Source organism: Somniosus microcephalus, chromosome 14, assembly GCF_052327205.1.
Source record: "Somniosus microcephalus isolate GS21.2 chromosome 14, FLI_Smic_1.0, whole genome shotgun sequence".
NCBI lineage: Eukaryota > Metazoa > Chordata > Chondrichthyes > Squaliformes > Somniosidae > Somniosus > Somniosus microcephalus.
This window is the reverse complement of record NC_141000.1, coordinates 48,664,226-48,688,155: the sequence shown is the minus strand read 5'-3', so window position 1 is coordinate 48,688,155 and position 23,930 is coordinate 48,664,226. Positions and strand designations below refer to the sequence as shown.

At 43.0% G+C, this 23,930-nt stretch overlaps 1 protein-coding gene across 11 annotated transcripts in view; it reads right to left on the bottom strand.

Moving 5' to 3' along the window:
* The window catches only part of dmd (dystrophin), a 2,562,635-nt gene that overhangs the window by 75,736 nt on the left and 2,462,969 nt on the right, over positions 1-23,930 (bottom strand). For 10 of the 11 annotated variants that reach the window (XM_086007360.1, XM_086007362.1, XM_086007361.1 and 7 more), the window contains 5 exons: positions 20,158-20,269; positions 14,350-14,486; positions 9,508-9,546; positions 5,658-5,723; positions 893-958 (listed from right to left, as the gene is read on the bottom strand). In XM_086007360.1, coding sequence (XP_085863486.1) covers positions 893-958; positions 5,658-5,723; positions 9,508-9,546; positions 14,350-14,486; positions 20,158-20,269 — 420 coding nt within the window. Of the gene's footprint in view, positions 1-892; positions 959-5,657; positions 5,724-9,507; positions 9,547-14,345; positions 14,487-20,157; positions 20,270-23,930 lie in introns of those variants that run through there. The other variant, XM_086007371.1, reaches the window with a different exon arrangement.

Below are 23,930 nucleotides of genomic sequence, written 5' to 3'. Positions count from 1 at the left end.
CCCTTGTAGCACGTAATATAACCGAGTGGCATCCTCCTTTATGAAGTGAAGCCTGCGCAGGCACTGCTTCTCTAACTACTGCAGGTATGCACGTCTTTGCCTGTATATTTTGGTATGGAGGGACTGGGAGGACAGGTGCCTGACCAGCTTACCATCTCTCTGTTGCTTCTCCTCTTTTTCTTCCAAACAGCAAAAGTACAGAAGGATTCTCATTGTGAGAACCATCTGAATTGTGTAGTGGAGGGGTGAGCGGAAGTGGGAAGGAATGACTACCCAACAGCAAACAGCACAAAAGCAGAAGTTTAAGAAGTTGGTAACAGTTGGAAAAAAGGCCTAAAAAATTAGTCAGAAATAGGCTTCGAACTTATGCTATAATTGGGCTCTTTAAATCCTCTGCCTCTTTTGGCCATATACCAAATAGCCTTAAGTGCTCATTTTACTAGGGTGAGAATACAGCATAAATGAAACAGAAATGACAGAAAATGGGTCATTTGATGCCATGCTGTCATTTTTGCCTCATTTGCACGTGATTGCCCAAAAATGGACAGCGCTACATGCGCCTGCTAAAAGTTATGGCGAGAAATAGGCAGAGATCCAGCATAACGGAACTCTATCCAATTTATAGACTGGGTATATCCGATTTACAGGGGGATCAAATTGCTTGCTCTAGCAACTAATGTATCTGTGGCTTGCTTAATGTATAATTCTATACCAAAAAACAATTCCAAGGGACTAATCATTAAATCTAGAGATGAAAATCCACATGGAACCAAGCAGTGTACTCTGGTTATCGCACTCATAAATGTTTTGTTTTAAATTGTTAAACTCTCACATGGCATTCCCACCCCCTCAAAAAATACATACTGGTACTGAACTTCACTCGAATACATACATGCTTTCATTGGGTGAGATGCTGTCATTCAAATAAGATCCATTTCTGTTTTCCATCTCTGCTAGCCTGCAATACAAAAATCAGCAATTGTAAGGTTGCAATGAATTCATACAGCTTAGTAAAAATAAGCTTGTCACTTTTAAAATTTTGGGGATTAAAAGTCCTCGGGATACAATTATGTCAGTGTCCTCAAGCCCTGACCTCACCAGTTTGCGAGGGTCAATGGGAGCAGACACGCACCCAAGACACTACAAGTTGATCTCCAGTGCAAGCCTTCCTCATGCAGCTGGTAAACCTGGCGCCGACCTGCCATTAGTCAGGGATTACCCGGGCCCCCACCCAATTCCCCCTTGGTCCCCTATGTAAGGAGGCCGAATAAAGATTTGTTTTTTAAAATGTAACCTTTTCTTCTGCTTCCCTGGCCTAGACGACCCCCCCACCCCCCCAACCAAAGACTCCAGTGAGGTCCAATTTCTGCTCATCTGGAGGTGAGCATGCCTCCTTTCACTTGGCATATCGACCGACAGTAGGGTACCATGTGAGCCAGGGATATGGGAGTCCCCACCCCTGGCTCCACCCTCCCGATGATGTGTGGCTTCTAAGGAATGGGTGGACGAAGGTTCCACACCTTACTAGGTGCAGCAGGAAACTCCAGAAATGGTGGAGAACAATCACAACCAGACCTCTGTGTTTTCTAATGGCTTCCACCAGTCTCTCCCACCGGAGTTACGATGGGAAACCGACAGAAGCCTGGCAGATTTTTGGATCTTTTATCTTTGTATTGATAATTTCAAAAGGGAATTGGATATATACTTGAAAAGGAAAATTTGCAGAGCTATGGGGAACGAGGAAGACAGTGGGACTAACTGGATAGCTCTTTCAAAGAGCTGGCACAGGCACGATGGGCCAAATGGCTTCCTTCTGTGCTGTATGATTCTATGATTTTTCCTCAAGGTTAGTAGGTTATTCTTGTTCTTCAGTTCACCCAGACTTGTACCCTTGTTGCAAATAAGCCAGATGGTTGCCTACTCCCAGATCCTATCAATGCTGTCTGGCCAACCAGCCAGGAGGCAGAGGTAATTATCAGATTTCCCATGCCCCACCCCAGCATGCCAGGAAATGCTGCAGTCTGCACTTAGCGCTCCCTCTGCTCAGAGCAGCTCAGATCAGGAATAGGTATGTCTACTTTTTTTTTATATAGTCAAACCAAAAAAAGCAACTTCAGGAAACCAAAGCTAGCAACTTTTTTTATAATAATTATTAGTTAACTTTATTGCCAATTAAGCATTTTCACAACAGATATAGGCCTAGAAATTGAGTGGGCTTAGCGGCCATTTTGCGGCGCTAGAGGGCATTGCGCTGGACTTACAGCCGGTTTTGAAATTGACTAGGGCCCAACATCAGCGTTACACCGGTAGCGCTGCGCCGGCACCGATGACGTCATCGGTGTGCGCAGCGTCCCGGTTGCCGTGGTGACGGGCCCCAGCGCCGAAATTCAGTTGCGGCCGCCTCGCCCGTGGCAGCCGCAACTAAGACTCTGGCAACAGAGTCTTGCACGACTTTGCGCCGGCGCATAAAGGTGGAGCGGCGGCCGGCCGCTTTCCCGCCGGCCGCCTGCCCGCACCTCCCTCCCCGGACTCCCCCACCCCCCCCCCGCGGAACAGATGCTTCTCGGCTGCGAGCTCGGCACTTCCGAGGTGCCGGGCTCATTTTTGTGGCGATTTAACCGGCCAGCGGGCGGGTGCAGGCAGCTCCTCCTTAACTGAAGGAGGAGGCCTGCACTTCCCGAGCCTGCCGCACCGCATCGGGCGCCGCAGCGCCGGAATAGCGCCAGTTTTCAGGCGCAAACAGCCTTCAGTAGCGCCGGCAGCCGTTTGGGCGCGGCGCTACTGAATTTTTGGCGCGCACAGCGCGACTTAGCACCGGCGCTAAATTTCCGGCGTTAAGCCCCGGCGCAGCGCAAACTCAATTTCTAGGCCATAGTTTCTTAAGCCCACACATTATACTCATTCCTTACAATAGTAATAGTCAATGGGCCAGTAATTCCTGTCCCAACGCACGAGTACGGACGGGGTACTCACGCGTGGGCCCGGAGGAATTGCCGGTTTTCAGCATGCACAGCGCATGCGGGGAAAACCGGCATTTCCTCTCCTCTGACCCAAGGGGTTAAGAGGCGGAACGCGTGCGAGGTTTCAGGTAGCGCGTGCGCGCTGAACTTCCTTTTTTTTTTGAAGAGTTGCCCGTGGGGAAAAGACTCCAGTTTTTACGCGTGAAAAAAGCAGCCGTAAGTACTTACTTTTAACAGGTAAGTGGTCTATTAAGTAAAATTAGAAAACTTTTCCCATAGGTTCATTATTTTTGAAGACTTTACAGTAAGGTAAGTGTATTTTTAGCCCCGATTTTTTGTGTAATAATTTTTTTCAAAATTTAAAATGGTTTAAAATAGTTTTTTACAGTTATTTATAGTTCATTTAAGTAGTGCGATGTTTTTTTAAATTTTCTTTCAAGTTTAAGTAGTGTTTTGGGGCCAGGAGTTTTCATGAGTTTGACAGTTCTTACTATCAAACTCATGAATGAACTTTTGCAACCTCCCATTGGTTGCCCAGTGCTCACGTGATCCCAGCCGGCTCATCGCACGAAGTACGCCGCTGGGTCATGCACGCACAGCGCGGCAGGACCTGAAGCGGGCCAGTGAGAGGAAATGCAATGCGGGCCAGGATTGAAATGTCAGCGCGCCGGGTAAGTGCACATCGGGGACTTGCACGCGCGGCAAGCCCCCGAACCTAATTTCTGGGCCATTATAGTAGAAGGCTGAACCCGTGCTACATTTTATCTATCTCACTCTTTCCACTCCTAAAATCTGACTAATGACTAAAGTATCCTTATTTAATGACAACATAGCATTCTGATGAAAAAATAGGCAATGCCTGACAGTGCATGTTTCTGTCAAAATCCTCTCTGCAGTGATATCAGTTCACAATAACATCGTGCAGCTTCTGACATGTCACATCAAGGTAGGATGAATAACCATATTTCAAAATATTGCCATTCACCAGAGACATGATTTTCTGAAGTGGCTACTTATACTTAAACCTATGATTATGGTTCTAGCTCGCCTTGACTTACAGGCATTAATTTGATTCTTCTTAACCAATGTTTTAAATAAATTCTTCACATGTAGTGGGAAGCTGCAGGAGGCCTGAAAGTCTGGAGTCAGTGTTAGTTTTTATGGGATGTGCTTAAGTATGTCTCCCCACTTTTCAATTTTTATTTGCAATTTGTTTTCTCTCTTTTCTTCATCTGGTGGACTTCTTGACTACAGCAGAGAGTTGGCAGGCATAACAATCCATTTCCAATATCCCATCGGTGCCTCCTGTGGTCAGCCTTGTCTCCCTCTTCTGAGAAATGCTGCAACATCTACTTGGTGCTTCCCCACCCAATGTGGAGGGCCAGCATCCATCCTTGGTGAGTGCCACGTAGTGTTAGCATGCTAACTCTTGGTGCTACTGCACAGCCCAGAGTCAGCTGTTTAAAGTCACGACTCACATTTCAAGTAATAGGATTAGCATGTTTTTGTCATAACATTGCCAGACTATTTACTATGTATGACTTTACAATGGCACTATAATGACATTGGCATACCTGTACATTGCATACAATAGCTCTTGAGTGTTTTGTATTGTCTAGTTTAGAGTACCCAAGGTGAAACCTGTTAGAACCAGTTCTACAATCAATGCTTCAAGCTATGCATTTATAAGAAGGGCCCAGAATAAAAGAATCCACGGAGTCTGGTGTATAAAGATCAACCCCTCTGCAAGCATCTATCTCCAAGTTGCAGTATCTCTGCAAGACTTCCTTCTGTGCTCTACTAAGCAGGAAGGATTAAACAAAAGGCACTGCCAGCATGGATGTGATTGCCTCCCAGTGGCATTACAGTTTTTAAACATAAATTTACTCAAGTTATCAAGGGGTATTGAGCTAAGGCAGATAAATGGAGTAGAGGTGGAGATCAGCCATGATCAAATTGAATGGCAGAGGAGGCTCGAGTGGCTGAATGGCGAACTCCTGTTCCTGTGTCCAACAACAAGTGGCATTTATATAGCCCCTTTAATGTAAAAACATCCCAAGGTGCTTCAGACTATAATGACCAGCGCCATGACAACAGAGGACTATCTGTATGAGAATGCATGCTCAAAACATCGAACTCCTTCAGCATGCTTTGAGGTTGGAAACAGTTGCTGGGGTAATTCACAACATTCTTTTCGCACAGTATTGTTACTGTGTATAAGTGGCACAGAACTTGTAGTGAACTTGGAAGGAGGCATTAGTTAACTAAGCAATGTTGCAGATTAGCCTTGATCTCCTGAGAAACTCCTTTTACATCAATGTTGCAATGATCACCAGAGCATTAAAAAAACTTAAAATGTGAAAATAGCAGTCAAGCTTAGAACAAAAAAGTAAGTTACACTCAACTTTCACACAGCACCAGCTACAACCCTAATGATTATTATACTGAAGCCCAAGAATATTCAATACATCTTCAGTCTAGAATGTGGACATACTGCTGTAGGTGGGAAAAGGTTAACTGAATGATTTTTCATATAACAACCTAGATTGGAAATCATTAAAAGTTGTTAATTTTGATTAAAAGATCTACATGCAAAAGCATCACAAAGAGAGCTGAAAAATAATATTAAACTATCTTTGTTGAAATGAACTACAATTAAATTGAGCTCCACGAACGATACACAATTTTGTCTCTTACCTGCTAGCATAATGTTCAATTCGTGAATGAGTATCATCATGTGACAACTGAGGGGATGAGGCAGGTCTGCAATTGAGAAAAAGACCTGCTGCTTACAGAAGTGCAACAATGGACAAAACATTAAAGTGAAAGAGTGCCAGATTTATCACCTCCCACTGATAACAATTTACCAAGGCCATTTGCATACAGTTATCTGAACGTTTTGTAACACTAGATGAACCTTCCTGTGGTTAGACACCAATCCCATTGTGATGTCCATCTCTGCATGGTCTATTTAACTGTGATAGGCAAGTACGATGACTTATACTTATTTATACCTGTTGCATTGCCCCAAATGGGCGAGATCTGGGGCAAGTATGCTACTGTGAATATCAAAAGCTGTATAATTCACTTTATTCCTAGTATATTTAAATTAAATATAAACTTTGCCACACATGATTTTCTGTATTTATCATGCTCTGCTTTTAATATGCATGTCTGATGCTGGTGTTTCTGAAAACCACATAAAATAATAAGAGCATAACTTGATTCTCTTCATGTGCTTGAAATGGTGCTAAACTGGAAACATTCAAGCACGTTTGATTGAAGAAAACCTATTGCCAACAGTACACAGGCAATAGAAACATTTCTATTACTATAAATGACTGATAAATGTCAAGGGATTTCAACTGGCGAGCTGATGATACCAAAGGAAAAAGTCAATTTCCAACAGTTCACAGGTCCAAACATACAATCACTTAACAGTTCTACTTCAGAGATTGGAATTAAAAGTTTGAGACAGGCAGGTTGGAGTTATAAAAAGATGATATGTGCTCTCCAGCTCCTTGCTAGCAGGAAAGTGCAGGTGGACCATGAGAGGGATGACAGTGAGAGGAGAGAGGGAAGTGTGGGCTCCTCTCAAAGCACTTACACTTCTACCCCATTGCCACCCTTCAGTCAGAGCCACAGATGGCTCCTCGGATCGCGATGGCCAAGTCTGCCCCTACACAGGCGCAGGAGGAGCAGACTTTCGCGGAGCCATCACAGGCTCCAAAACCCAGAGGCCATCTGCCAAGAGTGTCTAAGCAGTCACAGCAGGGAAGTGAGCAGGCTGCCTCTACCTCTGCTGAAGCCACAGGGGTAGCGCCTTGTAGAAGCACGCACAAGAGAAAGATGGCACACAAGTAGATTCACAAGGGTAGCCACTTGGGTGTTTTAGTCAATGTTAATGTCAAGATTCCGCTAATGTATTGTCAACCATTAAAATCTTTATTTTCACCACTTTCCTGTCTTGGACACATTTGGTTTAGTGAGTAGCAGTGACTGGTGAGACATAACAGAACCTCCAGCAATGGTGGTCAGTGTGAAAGGAATTGCTTGGTTCTTGTAGGGATCCTTTATAGTGTTGCTGTGGGGCGCTGTCAACCTGGCGCAGCATGTGGCAGCCATATGATTGTACAGCGTAAAGTTAAGTAAATCTGGCCATGATGAGGCCCTCCCTGGCCTCCTGGGCAGCAATGTGCTTGGGTGCTGATGCCCTCTGTCATGTGCAGCATCAGGTGGTTGTGGAGAAGGGTGTTGTTGGTGTTACTGGTGTTGGGGCTCATCGTGGTCCGATTCTGAGGACCAAGGTGAGACAGTATAAACGGCATCCATGCTGATGGAATAGATGGCAGGTCAAGTAGGGTTGACAGAAGCAATCTGTCAATGGTGAGAGAGGTTCTTCCAATGAGGTGACACTGGATGGAAACTTTGTTGGAAAGACTTGCAGCCTGCAGAAAGTTAAATCTGTGCTGGCAATGTAGTCAGCAACAGCTTCTGCCTGAGAAAAGTGATCAGCTGTGAGTTCGGAGCTTTTATAGTACATTTGATGCTGTCAAGTAATCAGCTATTGCAATGGCCACTCAACTCCCGCCTCAGGTTGACAGACATGGTTCCCGAGCTGCGTGAATCCCGTAGCCATGCAGGGAAATTTGAAGTGTAGGGGGAAAAAGGCTCTTAAAGTGTCTGACTACAAGCTTATAATTTTTTCAATTAGGTCACCTGCCTCTATCGGTCGGGTCGCTGCCACACTGGCGTGGGGACAGGATGACGGCGGGTTCCTGCCCCGCTCTGACTTTTTCAAATTTCCCATCCGACCCGCCTTCTATCGCACCCGCACGGACCCCAGAAAATTCCGGCCAATATGTTTGGCAAAAGAACCAGAGGCGACATGAGGAAAAACTTTTTTACGCAACGAGTGGTTAGGATTTGGAATTTACTCTCCGATAGGGTGGTGGATACAGATTCAATAGTAGTATTAAAAAGGGAATTGGATAAATACTTGGAGAAATAATTGCAGGGATATGGGGAAAGTGCGGGGGCGTGGGACTAACTGGATTGCTCTTCGAAAGAGCAGGCGCAGACTCGATGGGCCGAATGGCCCCCTTCTGTGCTGCACTGTTTTATGGTTCTATATATGATGTGCTGAACGTATGCAATTGTGTGTGTGAATGTGTGCAAGTGCAAACATGGAAGAGCTGCCATCCAGACAGAGCTCATCCCGAGGAGATAAGACACTGAATATACAAGTTAAGGTTTAGGAAATTTGAGGCCATAAATAACAACTTTAGGGTACAGTGAAAGCTCCATTATCTGCACTCCTGTTATCTATCATCACTATTCTCCAGCAGAAGAAAGCCTGTCAAGAGACACTCATTGCACAATTTATTTTGTTATGTATCGTACTTATCTTCATTCATGTGCCTAGGGTATTGCTGTACCATATGTATAAGGCTATAATTTGGGGACTCTCAATTATCCATCCATTTCCACTATCCACCTGATGAAGGGAGGGGAAGGATCCCCTTCATTTGGGGGCTAATTAAAGTTAAATATGCATAAGGTCATCAATATTTCACTTCCTCATCAAACCAGAAGATAAAACTTGTGCAGTCCCAAACTATCGCAGGGAACGTCCTTGGGGCTTCTCCCTATCTGCCGCCATAACTTCAAGTGAAACCATATTTATGCGCATAAAAAGGAGTTTCTGCTGAACTTCCAGGGATGTCAGTGATGCAGAGTAGGAAACTTGCCTATTTCTGACACCCATAGTCAGTGTGAATCACTAAGCAAAGATCCCTCTACTCTGTACAAACAAATATTGGGCAGTAGCGCAAAACAGATGGTGTCGCATCAGCCGATATTTAGTTCCATAGACTTCAATGGGTCTGAATATCGGACGGGGCATATAACCGCTGGCCGATGCAATACTGGCCATTTTGCGTTGCCTACCATCCAAGACAAATTTCTACCCCAATCCCCAGAAGAGTACAAACTATTGCACCTTTATGATTTTATTTTCCTTTTTCACACAAATCATCTAGTGGTCTCTCTGACTGAAATTTACAATTTAGTGCCAATTAGTGCTGAATTAAGGACAATTTTGAGTTGTGAGGCTGTGCCCCTAGGAACTGGATTGAGGTTGCCTAAAGCCATTTCATGTGAAACCTCGACAACCGGCAGACAGAGGAAACATGTACACCATCATTCCGAGCTGGAATTGAACAAAGGTTTGAGGTGAAAGCATTTAACCTAATGCACCACCCAGTCCTCAGGATGGAAATTATTTTAAGCATTTTATATTACAGCTTTATTATATTAAAAATAAGATAAAGTTGTCATTAGTGACATTTTACCTTTTGAAAAGTTTCAGAAATTAGCCCAATCGTGTTCACAATGCAACTTTTTATACAAAAGCAAACAAAGTCAAGCAAAAGGCATCCTTGGGATTTGAAACATAAAGAACACTGGTTGCAATCATCATATATATATTTTAAAAGAAAAATAAATAAAGCAAGATGCAGATGTGTACATCAGCAGAAGTACTCACTCATAATCTACTGGCCAGAAGTTGATCAGAGTAACAGGACTGCAAGACAAAAATATGGAGATGAAGAGGCAGCTGGAACTCAGGAGAAATGCATCAAGCACAAAATAAGGAGGAAAAAAAACAGCAAAAAACAGCAATGTGAATGACCATGGAAGCAATATAAAGAAACAATATATGTAATGTATGTGCACGCTGTCATGCAATTGTTCTGCAATAGTTATATGTGAAAAAGAAACTATTGAGAAATATATCTTTCAATTATGTTGTTAAAATTCATAAATTTAAGATAGATGCAAAACTGACAGTGTCTATATTATCTTGCTCTCCTCTGCACAATTTCCTCCTCACCACACCTAATAGCATAGACTCTCGCTGGGGTTCCATTCTATGGGCACCAGCAGTTCTACATTACCTTGCTGAAGTAACCATCCTTCACGTGTCGACCCAGACAATGAGTGCTGGCAGGCTATTTATCAATGAGGGCATCACAGCCGAGTTGGCTTCTGTCCTCATTTGACGTCCACACGTGTGCACTTTCCAGTAGGGGTCACCAGAGAGCCAGCAGGTGTGCGAGCCCTGGGGGACTTTCCCTTTTGCAGCCCAGGAGCTTGGAGGCTAATTGGTGTGCCTCACTGCGATCAGCTAACTCGGGACAGAATATAGGACTATTCTGGTCTGTATGGTTTACTACCACATTGTGTTAGTGCATTTATCCACTGCATCCTAAGGAGAATGACAGTGCTCTTATTTATCAATGTAATTGATTTATTGCAAACAAATATAAAGATATATTTATGGCCAAAATAGCTCAAGGATCAAAAATTGTCATGTGCCATTTTAGGCCTCCCTGTTTGCACTGTTGGTTTAATATTCCCGGACAAGCGGAACCTATTCTACTTTATCATTCAGCTTTTCACTAGGTTAATGCGGACGCCCTCAGAATGGCCCTGTGTACGCGATGCCTGTGAAAGTGTGCCTCGATTCAAATTATCGGCATCTCCCCACTGATGAGAACGTATGGAATTTTTTCCATTTTGCACACATTCAAGTATTTATGAAATGCCATGGGGATGTGACAAGAGATATTTACCACATAACAGCAGAGGTCATAACATGCTCAATAGAAGCTCAAATGCCATATAGGCCAAGGGTCATACAACAAAATCACATAAACTCATGCAAATGTTTTGCCTGTCAAAATTACATGGTTAACATTATCTGGCTGATTAGCAATGAATGAAAAACACACTTTTTAAACAATAGAATCATTAGTAACAAAAAGAAAATCTGCAATAATAGGTTACTGGATGGGTGGTGCGCTTTTTTCACTTAAATGATCTTGGATAAGTATCCATGCTCTTGATTTGCAGCATTATGCTTTAGATTTTACTTTGGCCGCATATTAACTAACATTGTGAGTGCTGTCCGGTGCATAGTTATCACACAAAAGCAAACAGCAGCACAAATTGCTTCAGATGCCTGCACAGTCCAAGAGGCATTTCTTTGAAACTCCCTGATGCACACGTGTATCAGTGCAAGGGTTAAAGCTGCAGCTTCTTTCTTTGATGGTCTGCAGAGCCCAATTTCAAAACCATCTACAATATGTCATACAAAACCTTTCCCAGAGCCAATTTCTGCCCCTTTGTAATAATCCCAGCAGTATCATTGACATTTACATTCTGCAGATGACAATAGCATCGCAAAATGCTGCATCATTTGCTGCCTATCTGCTCCCATCCCCTAGGGTACAGTGAAAGAAAAATACTCTGCTCTAAATTCTCTTTTCTTTCCATAAAAACAGTGCAAAGCAAATACGTGGCCGAGCTAATGCATGCTAATACCGATAAGGAACTTAATAATTTCACAATACAAAAATGGGTAGGGCTGAGTTAAAGAGATATTGCAGGTTTGACAACCATACTTCATAACCTGCTTCAAGCCACGAATTACATTTTATAATTAGGGGTTTACAATCTATCAAGAGAATGTGGCTGTCAGTAATGAGTTTCACTGACTATTTAGGTTCGAAGTTAGAAACGACTGCTGTTGATATTAGTTTATGAACATTTAATGCGTTTGTGTGACATTCCCCGGTCTGGAATTTGAAAGGAGATGTTAACCCGCTTAAAATAAATCGGCTAACACCTCCTTTAAAATAGCGGACAGAGGAACGCCGCACAATTGCATGCGATTCATCCGTTAATATCTCCAAAAGTAATTTCCGGCCTCCTCTCATTATCTTTAGCACTTTATACCTAATCAGGAGAGGTCCCCCATGGACTGGTAATGGAACTGAGGCTGATTTCTGTAAAGTTTGCTGGGCTGGATTTTCAGCTTGGACTTCTTCAGTTGGCAGGTCTATAAATAGTAAAACCTGTCTACAACAACCACTGGCAGGACAGCCTTAGGTGTTCTTCTTGTGCAGGTGGCCTCCATATATCTTCAACTTGGAGTCTTTCATTTACTTACTTTCCCATCACTCACTCCAATGTTCTTCCTCCTCTGCTGAAGGTGTTGATTCAAGCTAGGTACCTTGTTCAAGTGACCATTCTTCGTGTGGAAGCCGAGGCAGTGGGTTTCAGCAAGCAATCTGATAGCGGGGCACACCATAGACAGGCCCAATCCTATCCGCACCCAACATCCACACACTTTGCAACAAGTCATTGGATAGTAATCAGGAGTTGAAATCCTTCCTGATTTTTCCATCAGACCCTAACGCAGAGTCGCTGAATTCAATAAAGCAGCTGACCAAAGTTCCACCTCAGGTCAGTTGACTCATGACAGACCATGAACCAACCTATGACCTTTCTGGCCTGTATGGTTCAGTTAATTTACTGCCATACTATTCATTTACTGTTGTAATGAGACTAGACAGTCAAAATATAATATTGCAACAAGTTATACCCACCCTTTTCTTTCTACGTTTTGTTCACATTAATTGTATGTGCTACCTGTAGTCAGACAGTTATTTGATCCCAGAATGTGAGAGAAGTAATTTCCAAAATGAATTAACTAAGAAGGTTCGACACACAGTTTATCACAGTTTGTATCAATTGGAAACCTTGAAAAAACATTACCACATTAAGAAAAACAATCAGGCTGTCTTATAGTGCGGTGTGGTGCAGTGCGGTTTTAATATACTGCATCAGGGATTTCCCAATCCTTTTGATATTTGGGCTCATTCTTCTCCAGATGACTTCTGAACTCTCGCCAGATACTTCTTCACCTTGGTACTTCTCTCCCTTCTTTGAAAAGCCTCCTATAGCTAGCTCTGCAACTGTGATTTCAGCCCCCTCCTTGATCCTCCCCATCTCCAGTTTTCACCCTCCTCGCTCCCTTGTAAAGCCCTCAGATATGTTCTTCTACATGAGGAGCACCATATAAATGTAAGTTGCTATTGTAGTTGCTCATGTTGCTAAACTGTTAATCTTGGTCAAGTGTTGGATCAATGAGATGCCCATATTGCCATAGCGGCTGAACCAGGAGTAATGAAATTAATAACACTTGTGAAAGTATGTCAGGGCATCCTAGTCAACAGCAGAAATTAAAAATTGCAAGAACTAAGTTTAGAAAACCAAAAAAGTATATGCTATGAAAACAAAGGGCAGAAGGAACTACAGGCTAATGGGTTAATCCACATTCCCAGTACAATCAGTATTCCAATAAAAAGTCATGAGAAATGGATGTCAAGAAAACTAATGATTTTGAATGTCACCCGAATCTGGCAATTTAAGTACTCCAATCTCAGAACAATGAAAATCACTGAGAGGTTCCACTGGCATTTCACCAAAGTAAAATCATTGTAATGTGTGTTGAGGCTTTAATAAGATGGCATTCTTGGTGGTCTTTCAACAATATTTCAAAAAGTGCAAACTTGAGGCAAAGTTCAATACTATGATTATTTTTGATGATGTCTTTTCCTCTGTGTTGGTTGCTTAATATTTGTAGCTGCCCTCAGTCCTACAAGTGTAAAGGAGTGAATTGCTGTCTCTGCTAACTTAAGTGAAAAAGTCAGCAAGGCCAACACTAGTTTTTACTCATCTCAACGTTTCACTAAGGTTGGCAAAGAAAGGAATTTCACTCCTATAATTACAGTATTCCTTTTCTAGCACCTCTTAGAAATCCACTTTGAAAACCGTAACATAAAGTCATACCATCCTCCCCGTTTCAATTCCTGTAAACGTTTGTCATGGACTATTTTATCCGTACAAATTTAACTGCAGTAGCTTGTGTACCAATGGCCCCATTTCCAAGTCAGATTGTGCTCAGACGAACACGGGGACCCAATAATACATCTTTGAAGATCCAGTTATCCAAACTTATCAAGAGGAATTCATTCATATACCACCATGAGAAATGGACGCAACTTCCTGACAATGAAAAAATATTTTAAACATCTACCATTGTAATCGTTCTCAGCTGCTGACACTAATGATGACTAAAGGAAACAAAATGATGGGGCAAATAGGCAGAGGGACATGGTTCCTTTGGCATGAAGGATAGTAAAAATAAAATCAGGTAGAATCCAAATTTGGCCGAACTTAAGACTTGTCCAGACAACCACTTTGGTTCTGGCACTCATTGCTAATCCAAAACTTTCTGTGAACGCGACTCAACATCCCTGGAATGCTTTCAATGACAGATTATTTCTCCTTAAAAACCTTCAATATTCATTTGTTTTGATCCACAATATAAATTCATGCAGCAATGCAACAAAACAGGGGGGTCATATTCATTTGCCTTGGAGTGGACCTTGTATTGGTGCATATAACAGGCCAAGGTAAGATCACAGAAGAACACTGCAGCATTATGGAACTAATAAGTGTCCCACACAATACTTACGTTTCTAAGTTATCCCCCTCCAGAACTGTCTGCACCGGCAGATATCCCATCCGGGGATGTTTTGCAAAGTACCTCTTTGTTCGGAACTTGTTTTTTAATACCTTGGCGAAATCCCGGACATCTTCTCCTGAAGTTGTCTGAAGGAAATGTAACGGTAAATTATATTCTGCAATAACCCTTCAGCTGGATGCTGCCATTTGTGTTTTGCACACAGCATTAAAAAAACTTTTGCAATGAACTTTGAAGTTATTTTGTTGTAAGACAGAGCAATTTCAGATAACATTTTTGTTTATGTATTTCAGATTAACAAAATTAAACAAAGGAAACGTTAGTTGTATCTTTGTGCCCCATTACACTACAGAGTTGCTTCTGACAGGAAGAACATCAATGGAGACAACCTGGTAGTTTAACTGACCTGTGCTCTTGCTAAATGTGGTGCTGAAACTCTTCTTGGGCAGGGGTTTCACTAACTGACAGGAAGTACCACCAGTGACTAAGCTAAATAGCTCCCACCAGAGCACTTGGGATCACTTCTGCCACCTTAAGTCTGGTTGGGTGGGTTTTTCTGACCATGTATACCAGGGGCGTCCAACGTACGACTGCTGGACCAGATCCGGCCCATGGAATAGTTTCATCTGGCCCGCGGTGTGCTGTGCTGTGCTTGGGTTTGTAGAGTTTCCTGGAATGGGACATGAAATCTTCCGGGCACTACTTCCAACAGCCCAGGAGAACCGTGCCTTTTAGATTTTGCAGTGTAGTAGCGTGACAACCAGCCGCCACCCCACCCCCCCCCCCGGGTTGTCATGCCCACCCAACGCCGCTAAAACCCGTTTTGGAGTGACCGAAAACGGGACAGGCTGGTGAAGGTGAGAGAGAGAGACAAAGTGGGGAGAGGTGCGGTGTTGGGCTGGGCTGGGCTGGGCTGCACTGGACTGAAAGAGAGTGACAGAGACTAGGGGGCAGGAGATTTGGGGCAGGAGATTGGGACTCAAATGCGGGGGAGTCAGGAGATTGGAACTCACAGGGTTGGGAGATTGGGACTTGGAGGAGAGGGGAGCTCGGGGAGGAGAAATGGAGACTGGGGGTTTGGGGTCCGGAATGGGGGCGAGGGGGAAGAGAGACTGGGAAATGGGGGTCGAGGATAGGGGCTCGGAGGAGAGAGGGAGCTAAAAAATGGAGGTTGGGAGATTGGGGGAAGAGAAGGAAAGTGGGGACTGAGTGGTTGTGAGGATTGGGGTGAGGGCATGGGAGAGGGGTAAACTGGGGACTGGGGGGATGGGGGCGAGGGCTGGGGCCCGCCATTTCCTGCAGAGCTGGGAGCAGCAGCAGGAGAACATGGTGAGTGGGAGTGACGCCAAGAGTGTTAAGTCTGTGTGTTATATTGAGAATTAATACACAGACCACAAGAGTAAAATTTAACAGGTCTTTACTAGTCGAAGGTCAGGGCGGAACTGCCCAATAAATCCTTACACAGCACTTATATACTGGTGTGGTCACCACCGGTATTACAGTACACAGCAGCCAAGATAAAGTAGTGCAACCCTTAAAATAGTTCTCTTAAAGGTGGAACGTTACATACACTACAAAGAGAAAGAAAAGCAAAAAAAATTGTTCTTTAAGCTTTGACAATAGTCTTCACTAAAACTATTGTACTCCTCCTCAAACAGTTTGTATCTCAGAAAGCTTTCAGCACCAATGAGGTAAATTATCAGAGCATTCAGATGAATTATGGATATAATTTCATATTTCTTTGTGGACATGAATGGAAAGCCCACGTGCTTGATTTGTAAGCAACAGGTAGGTGTGCTGAAAGAATACAACATTCAAATACACTGGGAAGCAAACCATGGTGAGAAATTAGCATCATTGTTTAAAAAGCAGCAATCAATGTTTGCAAATGCTCGCCATGTAGGCGATGCTGCTGTGATTGTGATTGTTCATGTGATTGTCATCAAAACCATTTTCTGAGGGAGAATTTTTGAAGAACTACACCTGTCGGAATAGTAAGGTGGAATTTGTGCGCCAGAAATCAAGCCCAAGCCTCAGCTGAAACTGGACCTCAGGCCTCATTTTAATAATAGAGGCGAGCTGCAGCCGCTTGTTGTGCCTCCAGAGGCAGTTCATCCAACATTGGGGATCAAATTTGGGCCTGCTGCTTTGCTGGCAAATCCTGTGAGGTGGAGCAGTTAAATGCAGGAGGGCTGAGTGCGAGCTGACAATGGCCTACAGTAGTGTTGTAAAGAGCTGGGTGGGGCACTCCTGCTCATCCTAGCTCCACAGAAAAAGAAGTTAAAAAAAATTCTCTACCATTTCTTCGACGGTCCCCTAAGGACTGCTGTTTAGGCCACTGTAGAACTGGAAAAACTGCTTGGAGTTTGCACGGTGTATGTTCCATCTAGTGTTTCACGTATTTTGCTGAGGGTCTTGAAACAGGCGCAAGACACTTCTATACATACTTAAATTGATACAGCCCTGATTTCAGGTGTCACTAGGGACGCCTAAAAACAGTGAGGACCAGTATGGAGGTGGCCATGCTGCCGATGCAGATTAGGTACAGGACCATGCACCCAGAAATTGGTAAAAAAGAGGCGAAATGCATTTCTACCCCAGTGTGTCCAAGTAAGTGAATGTGGCCCATGCCAAGTGCCATGATGTTGGATCAAGCCTACCATATAAAATGAGTTTGACACCCCTAGTCTATACAATTAAGCAACGGTCCATGGCCAGATTGACAAAGTCAGAAGCATGATATTACACCAACTGTTCACAACCTCTGAGCAGCTGTCCACGTTTAACTCTATAAGTTATCATAAAGGAATATAACAGCTGCCACTGGAAATGGCTCCATAATAGAAAAGTGCTATTGGAATAACAATGAAGGCAGATATTCTCAGGAATCACAAACACAAACTCTATTAATCTTCACACACTAAACTTAAAGATTTGCAGATAAGGACATTTTCAATTGCACATCTGTTTGTTTTTTCACTGCTACATCAATTTATAAAAACAAAACTAAGCTAGGAAACATGCTCTGATCAGTCAAACTGTAACATGAAGAAATCTTAAGCGAATGATTGCTGGTGTAAAAGGACAATATATTAAGAATGTCTAGATCTTCTATCTTCTGAAGAATTCGTCAAATTTTATTTTTTAAATGTTGATGCAACATTAAACAAAATTCAACTGTATTAAATGCAGAACAGCTGCCTTCACAATATCTCATGTTAGCCTGCGTCTGCCGTGGCTCAGATGGCAGCACTCTCGCCTCGGAGTCAGAAGGTTTTAGGTTCAAGTCCCACTCCAGAGCCTTGAACTCAAAATCTAGTCTGAAACCAGTGCAGTACTGAGGGAATGCTGCAGTCTTGGAGGGGCTGTCTTTCAGATGAGATGTTAAACCTCTCAGGTGGATGTAAAAGATCCCATGGCACTATTTTACTTGGATATGCACTTGAAGTGCCGTAATCTACAAGGCCACACGGTCCAAGAGCTGGAAAATGGGATTAGGCTGGATAGCTCTTTTTTGGCCAGCACAGATGTGATGGCCTCCTTCTGTGCCGTAAACATCCATGATTTTAGGATTCTATTTACTTTAGTTCTATATCCCAATGAAAATAATGGAAATTCTGGATTTCCAGGTGACAAAGGGTTAAATGCATGGTTCCACACTTCATTTTACAAGTGCAATCAGGACTTCATTAAAACAAAAATTAAAATAATTTGCAGTAAAGTAGTTCTGAACAGTTTCCTTAATAAAGCTAGAAGTGACAAGCTAGCAATGTAATAATCTTACACATGGTAAATGGCAGAGGATGGATTTACTTTTATTTTGCTGTGCAAATTTCCCCAACTGTATGCAAATAAGACTTTGCATGGCAGTTTCTGTGATGAATTATTGGACCAGCAGGAAAAATTTAGACTTGTCACAGGGAATTAGTCTGAGAGCAGCAGTGGTCTCTCAACCAGGAGACCAGAGTTTGCTTTTAAAACTGAGCTGATGTCATCAAATCTTAACTTCTTTGTTGAGCTTGTCTTTTCTTTGCCTCTCTCCATTTTTTTCCTCACTGACTTTTCTCACTTCTCCTCCTCCCCTGTAGGCACTGGGGGTAATTTTGCCGTTGTGCGATAGTGTAAAACGGGTGATAGTGAATCGACAGCCCATTTCACATCTCTTAATTTTATTTCTGTTGAAGTCCAAATTACCCCCATTGACTCTTTGCTTGGGTAAAGAAGAAAGACTTACAGTTATATAGCGTCTTTCATGACCTCAGGAAGTCCCAAAGTGCTTTACAGCCAACAAAGTAAGTTTAGTCACTATTGGGTACAGTTCCATGGGCACCATCTGCACACTGATACCCCACTCTAGTAGCCATTCATTCATTTGTGAGCCTTGTTGATGAATGCCAACAGGCTAATGATGGTGCAGCCATCTCAGTCAAGCCTGACTGAGTACCCAAAGAACTTTCAGCTGAGGTTCCCAGAAGGTGATCAGGAGAGGGAATCATGCCTGATTTTTCCCTCCCTATCCCAGGAACATGGAGACAAACTGCAGCACCCTGACCACCTCCTCAGCTGAGATCAGCTAATTCAGCACTGACCAGGGATCGAGTTTGGGACCTTCCTGGTTTGCAAGGCTCAGCTGCTCACAGGATAATTTCAGAGTCTGTGGGGGAACCAAGATCTCAGTTCGAATACCAGTCTTCACTGCGCTTAACTTTTTGTTATTTATTTTTTTGGTAAATGATCAGTTTTTCCCATTTCAGTTGGGTCACCTGGAGGAGCGAATAGCTGTCCCCAGACCGGGATAGCAGATTCCTTTCCTGCACCAGAATTTGCTTTCCTGCACTCTTTTTACACCGGGAGAGGGAATATCTTCTGGCATCCAATGTTTTTCCAAATACATTTGCGGGATGGGACCCTTCCTGCACCCATTCTGCACCAGGAGAATGAGGCCATTTCCTACAGCGGGGTATGGCGGGGAAGAGTTCATTCCTGCCCCTAACATCACAGAGCAGGACTAATGGTATCTATGAGACATTCCTGGACTGAACCACAAAATATTCTCCCAACGCTAGTGGCCAGTGGAGTTGTCAAAAATGGACTGAATGGGAGAAATCACCAAAAGTACAAACACAATTCTACAATTAAGAAAGAAACTGGCTTTTGACTCAACAAGACCTTGAGAATAAAATCAGATAACGCTGCAAATACTCATCAGTGGTCATCGACCTGAAACATTAACTCTGTTTCTCTCTCCACAGATGCTGCCTGACCTGCTGAGTATTTCCAGCATTTTCTGTTTTTATTTCAGATTTCCAGCATCCGCAGTATTTTGCTTTTGTAAGACCTTGAGAATATTGTTTTGTAAATAACCTTTGCTCTCATGTTCCCTTCTTCTATTGCAACATCAAGTCAGCCACAAAATATTTTGTAATTAACTTTTGATGAAACCTGTCCAAAACCAATGCAACATTACACATTTACACCGGCAATGTGCACCGTTGGCAAACCTTGTAAAAGTAAGTTGAGTGTTGAAGGATCGACACCCAAAGCATTAATCTAAATCCTACTCAGTATTCCCAGCACTTTAACTTTATAATTCTTTATATATTTTTCCAATTGTCTATCTATAGGGTGTGCGACTAAAAGTCAGGCTAAAACATTGCCACAGATTTCTCACAAAAAAATCACCAATTAAGCTGGGCTGTTTAGTTAATAGGATATACAGATAAAAGACGGGAGTAAAACTTCCTCTACAACGTCTCCTTTTTCTGATTTTGCTTTCTGTATTTACAGTTCCTAACTTACCGGTGTGCAGTATTCCACCATTGGGTAATGCATTTTATGTCCCTTTGCCGTTCGACCAGAAAAGAAGCAGCTTTGGCAGACATCATAATTAAAGTGCTTTAAACTTCGGTACCTGCATTTAAAAAGTGCACAAAAGTACGTCAGACTACAGTCCTTGCACCTCTTGAATCTCAGTATAATCCAGCCCAGAATGACAGGCTGAAAGTCTCCTCTCTCTGATTTTACCTTGCCTGGACCAGAGCTGCTAAAGACAACTGTGACACCCCTTAAGCCGTTCCAGGTGAGATCAGCTAACTCAGATCAGATCGCAGGTCACATCATTGCTCAGCTCCACAGTGAACAGTGTATTTATCACTGATCCACTGGGGAGCTTTGTAAAGTTATCGTTAACAGTAATACTGTATATATCCGTTAATAAGGTGACCCAGATGTAAGAAAATCCTTATACTTTCCAGCCTAAAAAACCCTTCAAACAGCTGCTGATTCAAATTTCTGCAGACACTCTCAATGCAACACAAAGTTCACCTCCCTGCAGCTCCCAGATTCCTGCAGTTCACTCCCTGGCTCCTGGTCTTCCCTACCCTGTCTCTGGCTTTTGGTTTCTTCCTGTCCATAGTCTGCCCCTCTGTCTTTTTAAAAAATGATTTGTTGTCACAATGTGATCAATGCCAGCAAGGCATCATTTATTGCCCATCCCTAGTTGCCCTGAGTGGTGGTGGGCATTCTTAAACTGCTGGGCTCCTTGTGATGATGGTGCTCCCACAATGGAGTTAGGTAGGGAATTCAAAGATTTTGACCCACTGATGATGAAGGAATGGCAATGAAGTTGTAAAGGTAGGGAGGGATGAGACAATGGAGGGATTTGTAGCTGAATGCAATGATTTAGAGTTGATAGATAGGAAGCCTGTGAAAGTTGGTAAGCATGACCTCATGCCAGGATGGTTTTTTGGACTGGTTGCAATCTGTAAATGGCAGAACTCAGAAGTAATCAAGTTTGGCGATGACAAAAGTAAGCATCTCAGCAGCTGTGAAGTAAGGGTGGGATGGAGGCAGACGGTTTTGGCAAGGTGGAAATAGGTGGTTTTGATGGTGGCTTTGAACTACCAAATATGTGTAACTTTGGGCTGTTTGTGAGGGAGCTGCCACAGAAAAGGTCAGGTGCCAGGTGTGAAGTTTTAAACAGAAGAAGAGTGGGATAGCTTTGGACTTGTTGATGTTGGGTTGAAGGAAATTCTAACTCATCCAAGGCCTGAATGCAGCTAAGCTGCTGCACAACACAGTGATGGGCGAGCAGTCGAATGATGGCGGAGAGGTAAAGCTAGGTGTCAGCTTTTAACGTTTTGCTACGTTAAAGGCGCTGTATAATTGCAAGTCATTGTCATCAGCCTATATTTGAAAGGTGATCTGATACATAGGAATGATATTATCAAGGGGCAATGTTGACAAGGAAAGGGCCAAGGATGCGAACTTGGGGCTGAATGTGACTGTATGAGGTGGGACAAAACGATATTACAGGAGATGTGGCATTTGCATTGGGATAGATAAGGCAACCAAACGTAAGGCAGTCAAATTTAAACCCCACCAGGCAGGAACAATGCTGGCTTCTTAACTTACCTCAAAACAAGCAAACGGGGGTGTACTTTACAGAGGTTGTGGTTCGAGGATATCATCGGTGCCACAATGCCGTTTTAACTGCCGGAATCGGGAGAGCCGCATGGTGCTAACCCTGACAGCTTTAGCATGGCGGGAATCATCGAAGGGGCCAATGTAAGTCGTTAATTTGGGTCAAAGGATCAGGATAGTGAAACAGTTTGGGTAGAGATAAGGAATAATAAGGGGAAAAAGTCACTAGTGGGCGTAGTCTATAGGCCTCCTAACAGTTGTAAATCTGTTGGTCGGAGTATAAATCAGGAAATAGTTGGGGCTTGTAATAAGGGAACAGCTATAATCATGGGGGATTTTAACTTTCATATTGACTGGACTAATCAAATTGGGCATGGCAGCCTTGAGGAAGAGTTCATAGAGTGTATTAGGGATGGGTTCCTTGAGCAGTATGTAACTGAACCAACCAGGGGGCAGGCAATCTTCGATCTGGTCCTGTGTAATGAGACAGGATTAATAAAAAATGTCCTAGTAAAGGATCCCCTTGGAATGAGTGAACATAATATGGTTGACTTCCAAATTCAGTTTGAGGATGAGAGAGTTGGGTCACAAACCAGCGTACTGAGCTTAAATAAAGGAGACTATGAAGGTATGAGAGTAGAATTGACTAAAGTGGACTGGGAAAACAGATTAAAGTGTAAGACGGTACAAGAGCAGTGGTCTACATTCAAGGAGATATTTCACATCTTTCAAGATAAATATATTCCACTGAGGAAAAAGGGGAATAAAAGAAAAGACAGCCATCCGTGACTTAGTAAAGTAATAAAGGATAGTATCCGACTGAAAACAAGGGCATATAAAGTAGCCAAATCTAGTGGGAGGATAGAAGATTGGGAAGCATTTAAAAGCCAGCAAACAATAACTAAAAGATTAATTAAGAAAGGGAAGCTAGATTATGAAAGTAAACTAGCAAAAAATATAAAAGCAGATAGCAAGAGTTTCTACAGCTATATAAAAAGAAAAAGGGTGGCTAAAGTGAACGTTGGTCCCTTCGAGGATGGGACTGGGAAACTAGTGGTGGGGACCATGGAGATGGCAAAGACGCTGAACAAATATTTTGTATTAGTCTTTACAGTAGAGGACACTAAAAAATATCCCAACACTGGACAAACAGGGGGCAATTGGGGGGGGGGGGGGGGAGGAGCTAAACACGATTAAAATCACTAAGGAGATGGTACTCAGTAAAATAATGGGACGTAAGGCGGATAAATCCCCCGGACCTGATGGCCTACATCCTAGGGTCTTGAGAGAAGTAGCGGTAGGGATTGTGGATGCATTGGTGATCATTTTCCAGAACTCCCTGGACTCAGGAAAGGTCCCGGCAGATTGGAAAACTGCTAATGTAACACCCTTATTTAAGAAGGGAAGTAGACAAAAAGCTGGAAACTATAGACCAGTTAGCCTAACATCTGTGGTTGGCAAAATGTTGGAGTCCATTATTAAGGAAACCGTAACAGAGCATTTGGATAAACATAATTTAATAGGACAGAGTCAGCATGGTTTTATGAAGGGGAAGTCATGTTTGACAAATTTGCTCGAATTCTTTGAGGATGTAACATACAGGGTGGATAAAGGGGAACTAGTGGATGTAGTGTATTTGGACTTCCAAAAGGCATTTGACAAGGTTCCACGCAAAAGATTACTGATCAAGATAAGAAATCACAGGATTGGGGGTAATATACTGGCATGGGTGGAAGATTGGCTATCTAACAGAAAACAAAGAGTTGGGATAAATGGTTCATTCTCGGGCTGGCAATCAGTAACTAGTGGTGTTCCGCAGGGGTCAGTGCTGGGACCCCAACTCTTTACAATCTATATTAACGATTTGGAGGAAGGGACCGAGTGCAACATATCCAAGTTTGCTGACGATACAAAGATGGGAGGGAAAGCAGTGAGTGAGGAGGACATAAAAAACCTGCAAAAGGACATAGACAGGCTAAGTGAGTGGGCAGAGATTTGGCAGATGCAATATAATGTTGGAAAGTGTGAGGTTATGCACTTTGGCAGAAAAAATCAAAGAGCAAGTTATTATCTAAATGGAGAGAAACTGCAAAGTGCTACAGTACAAAGGGATCTGGGGGTCCTGGTGCATGAAACACAAAAAGTTAGTA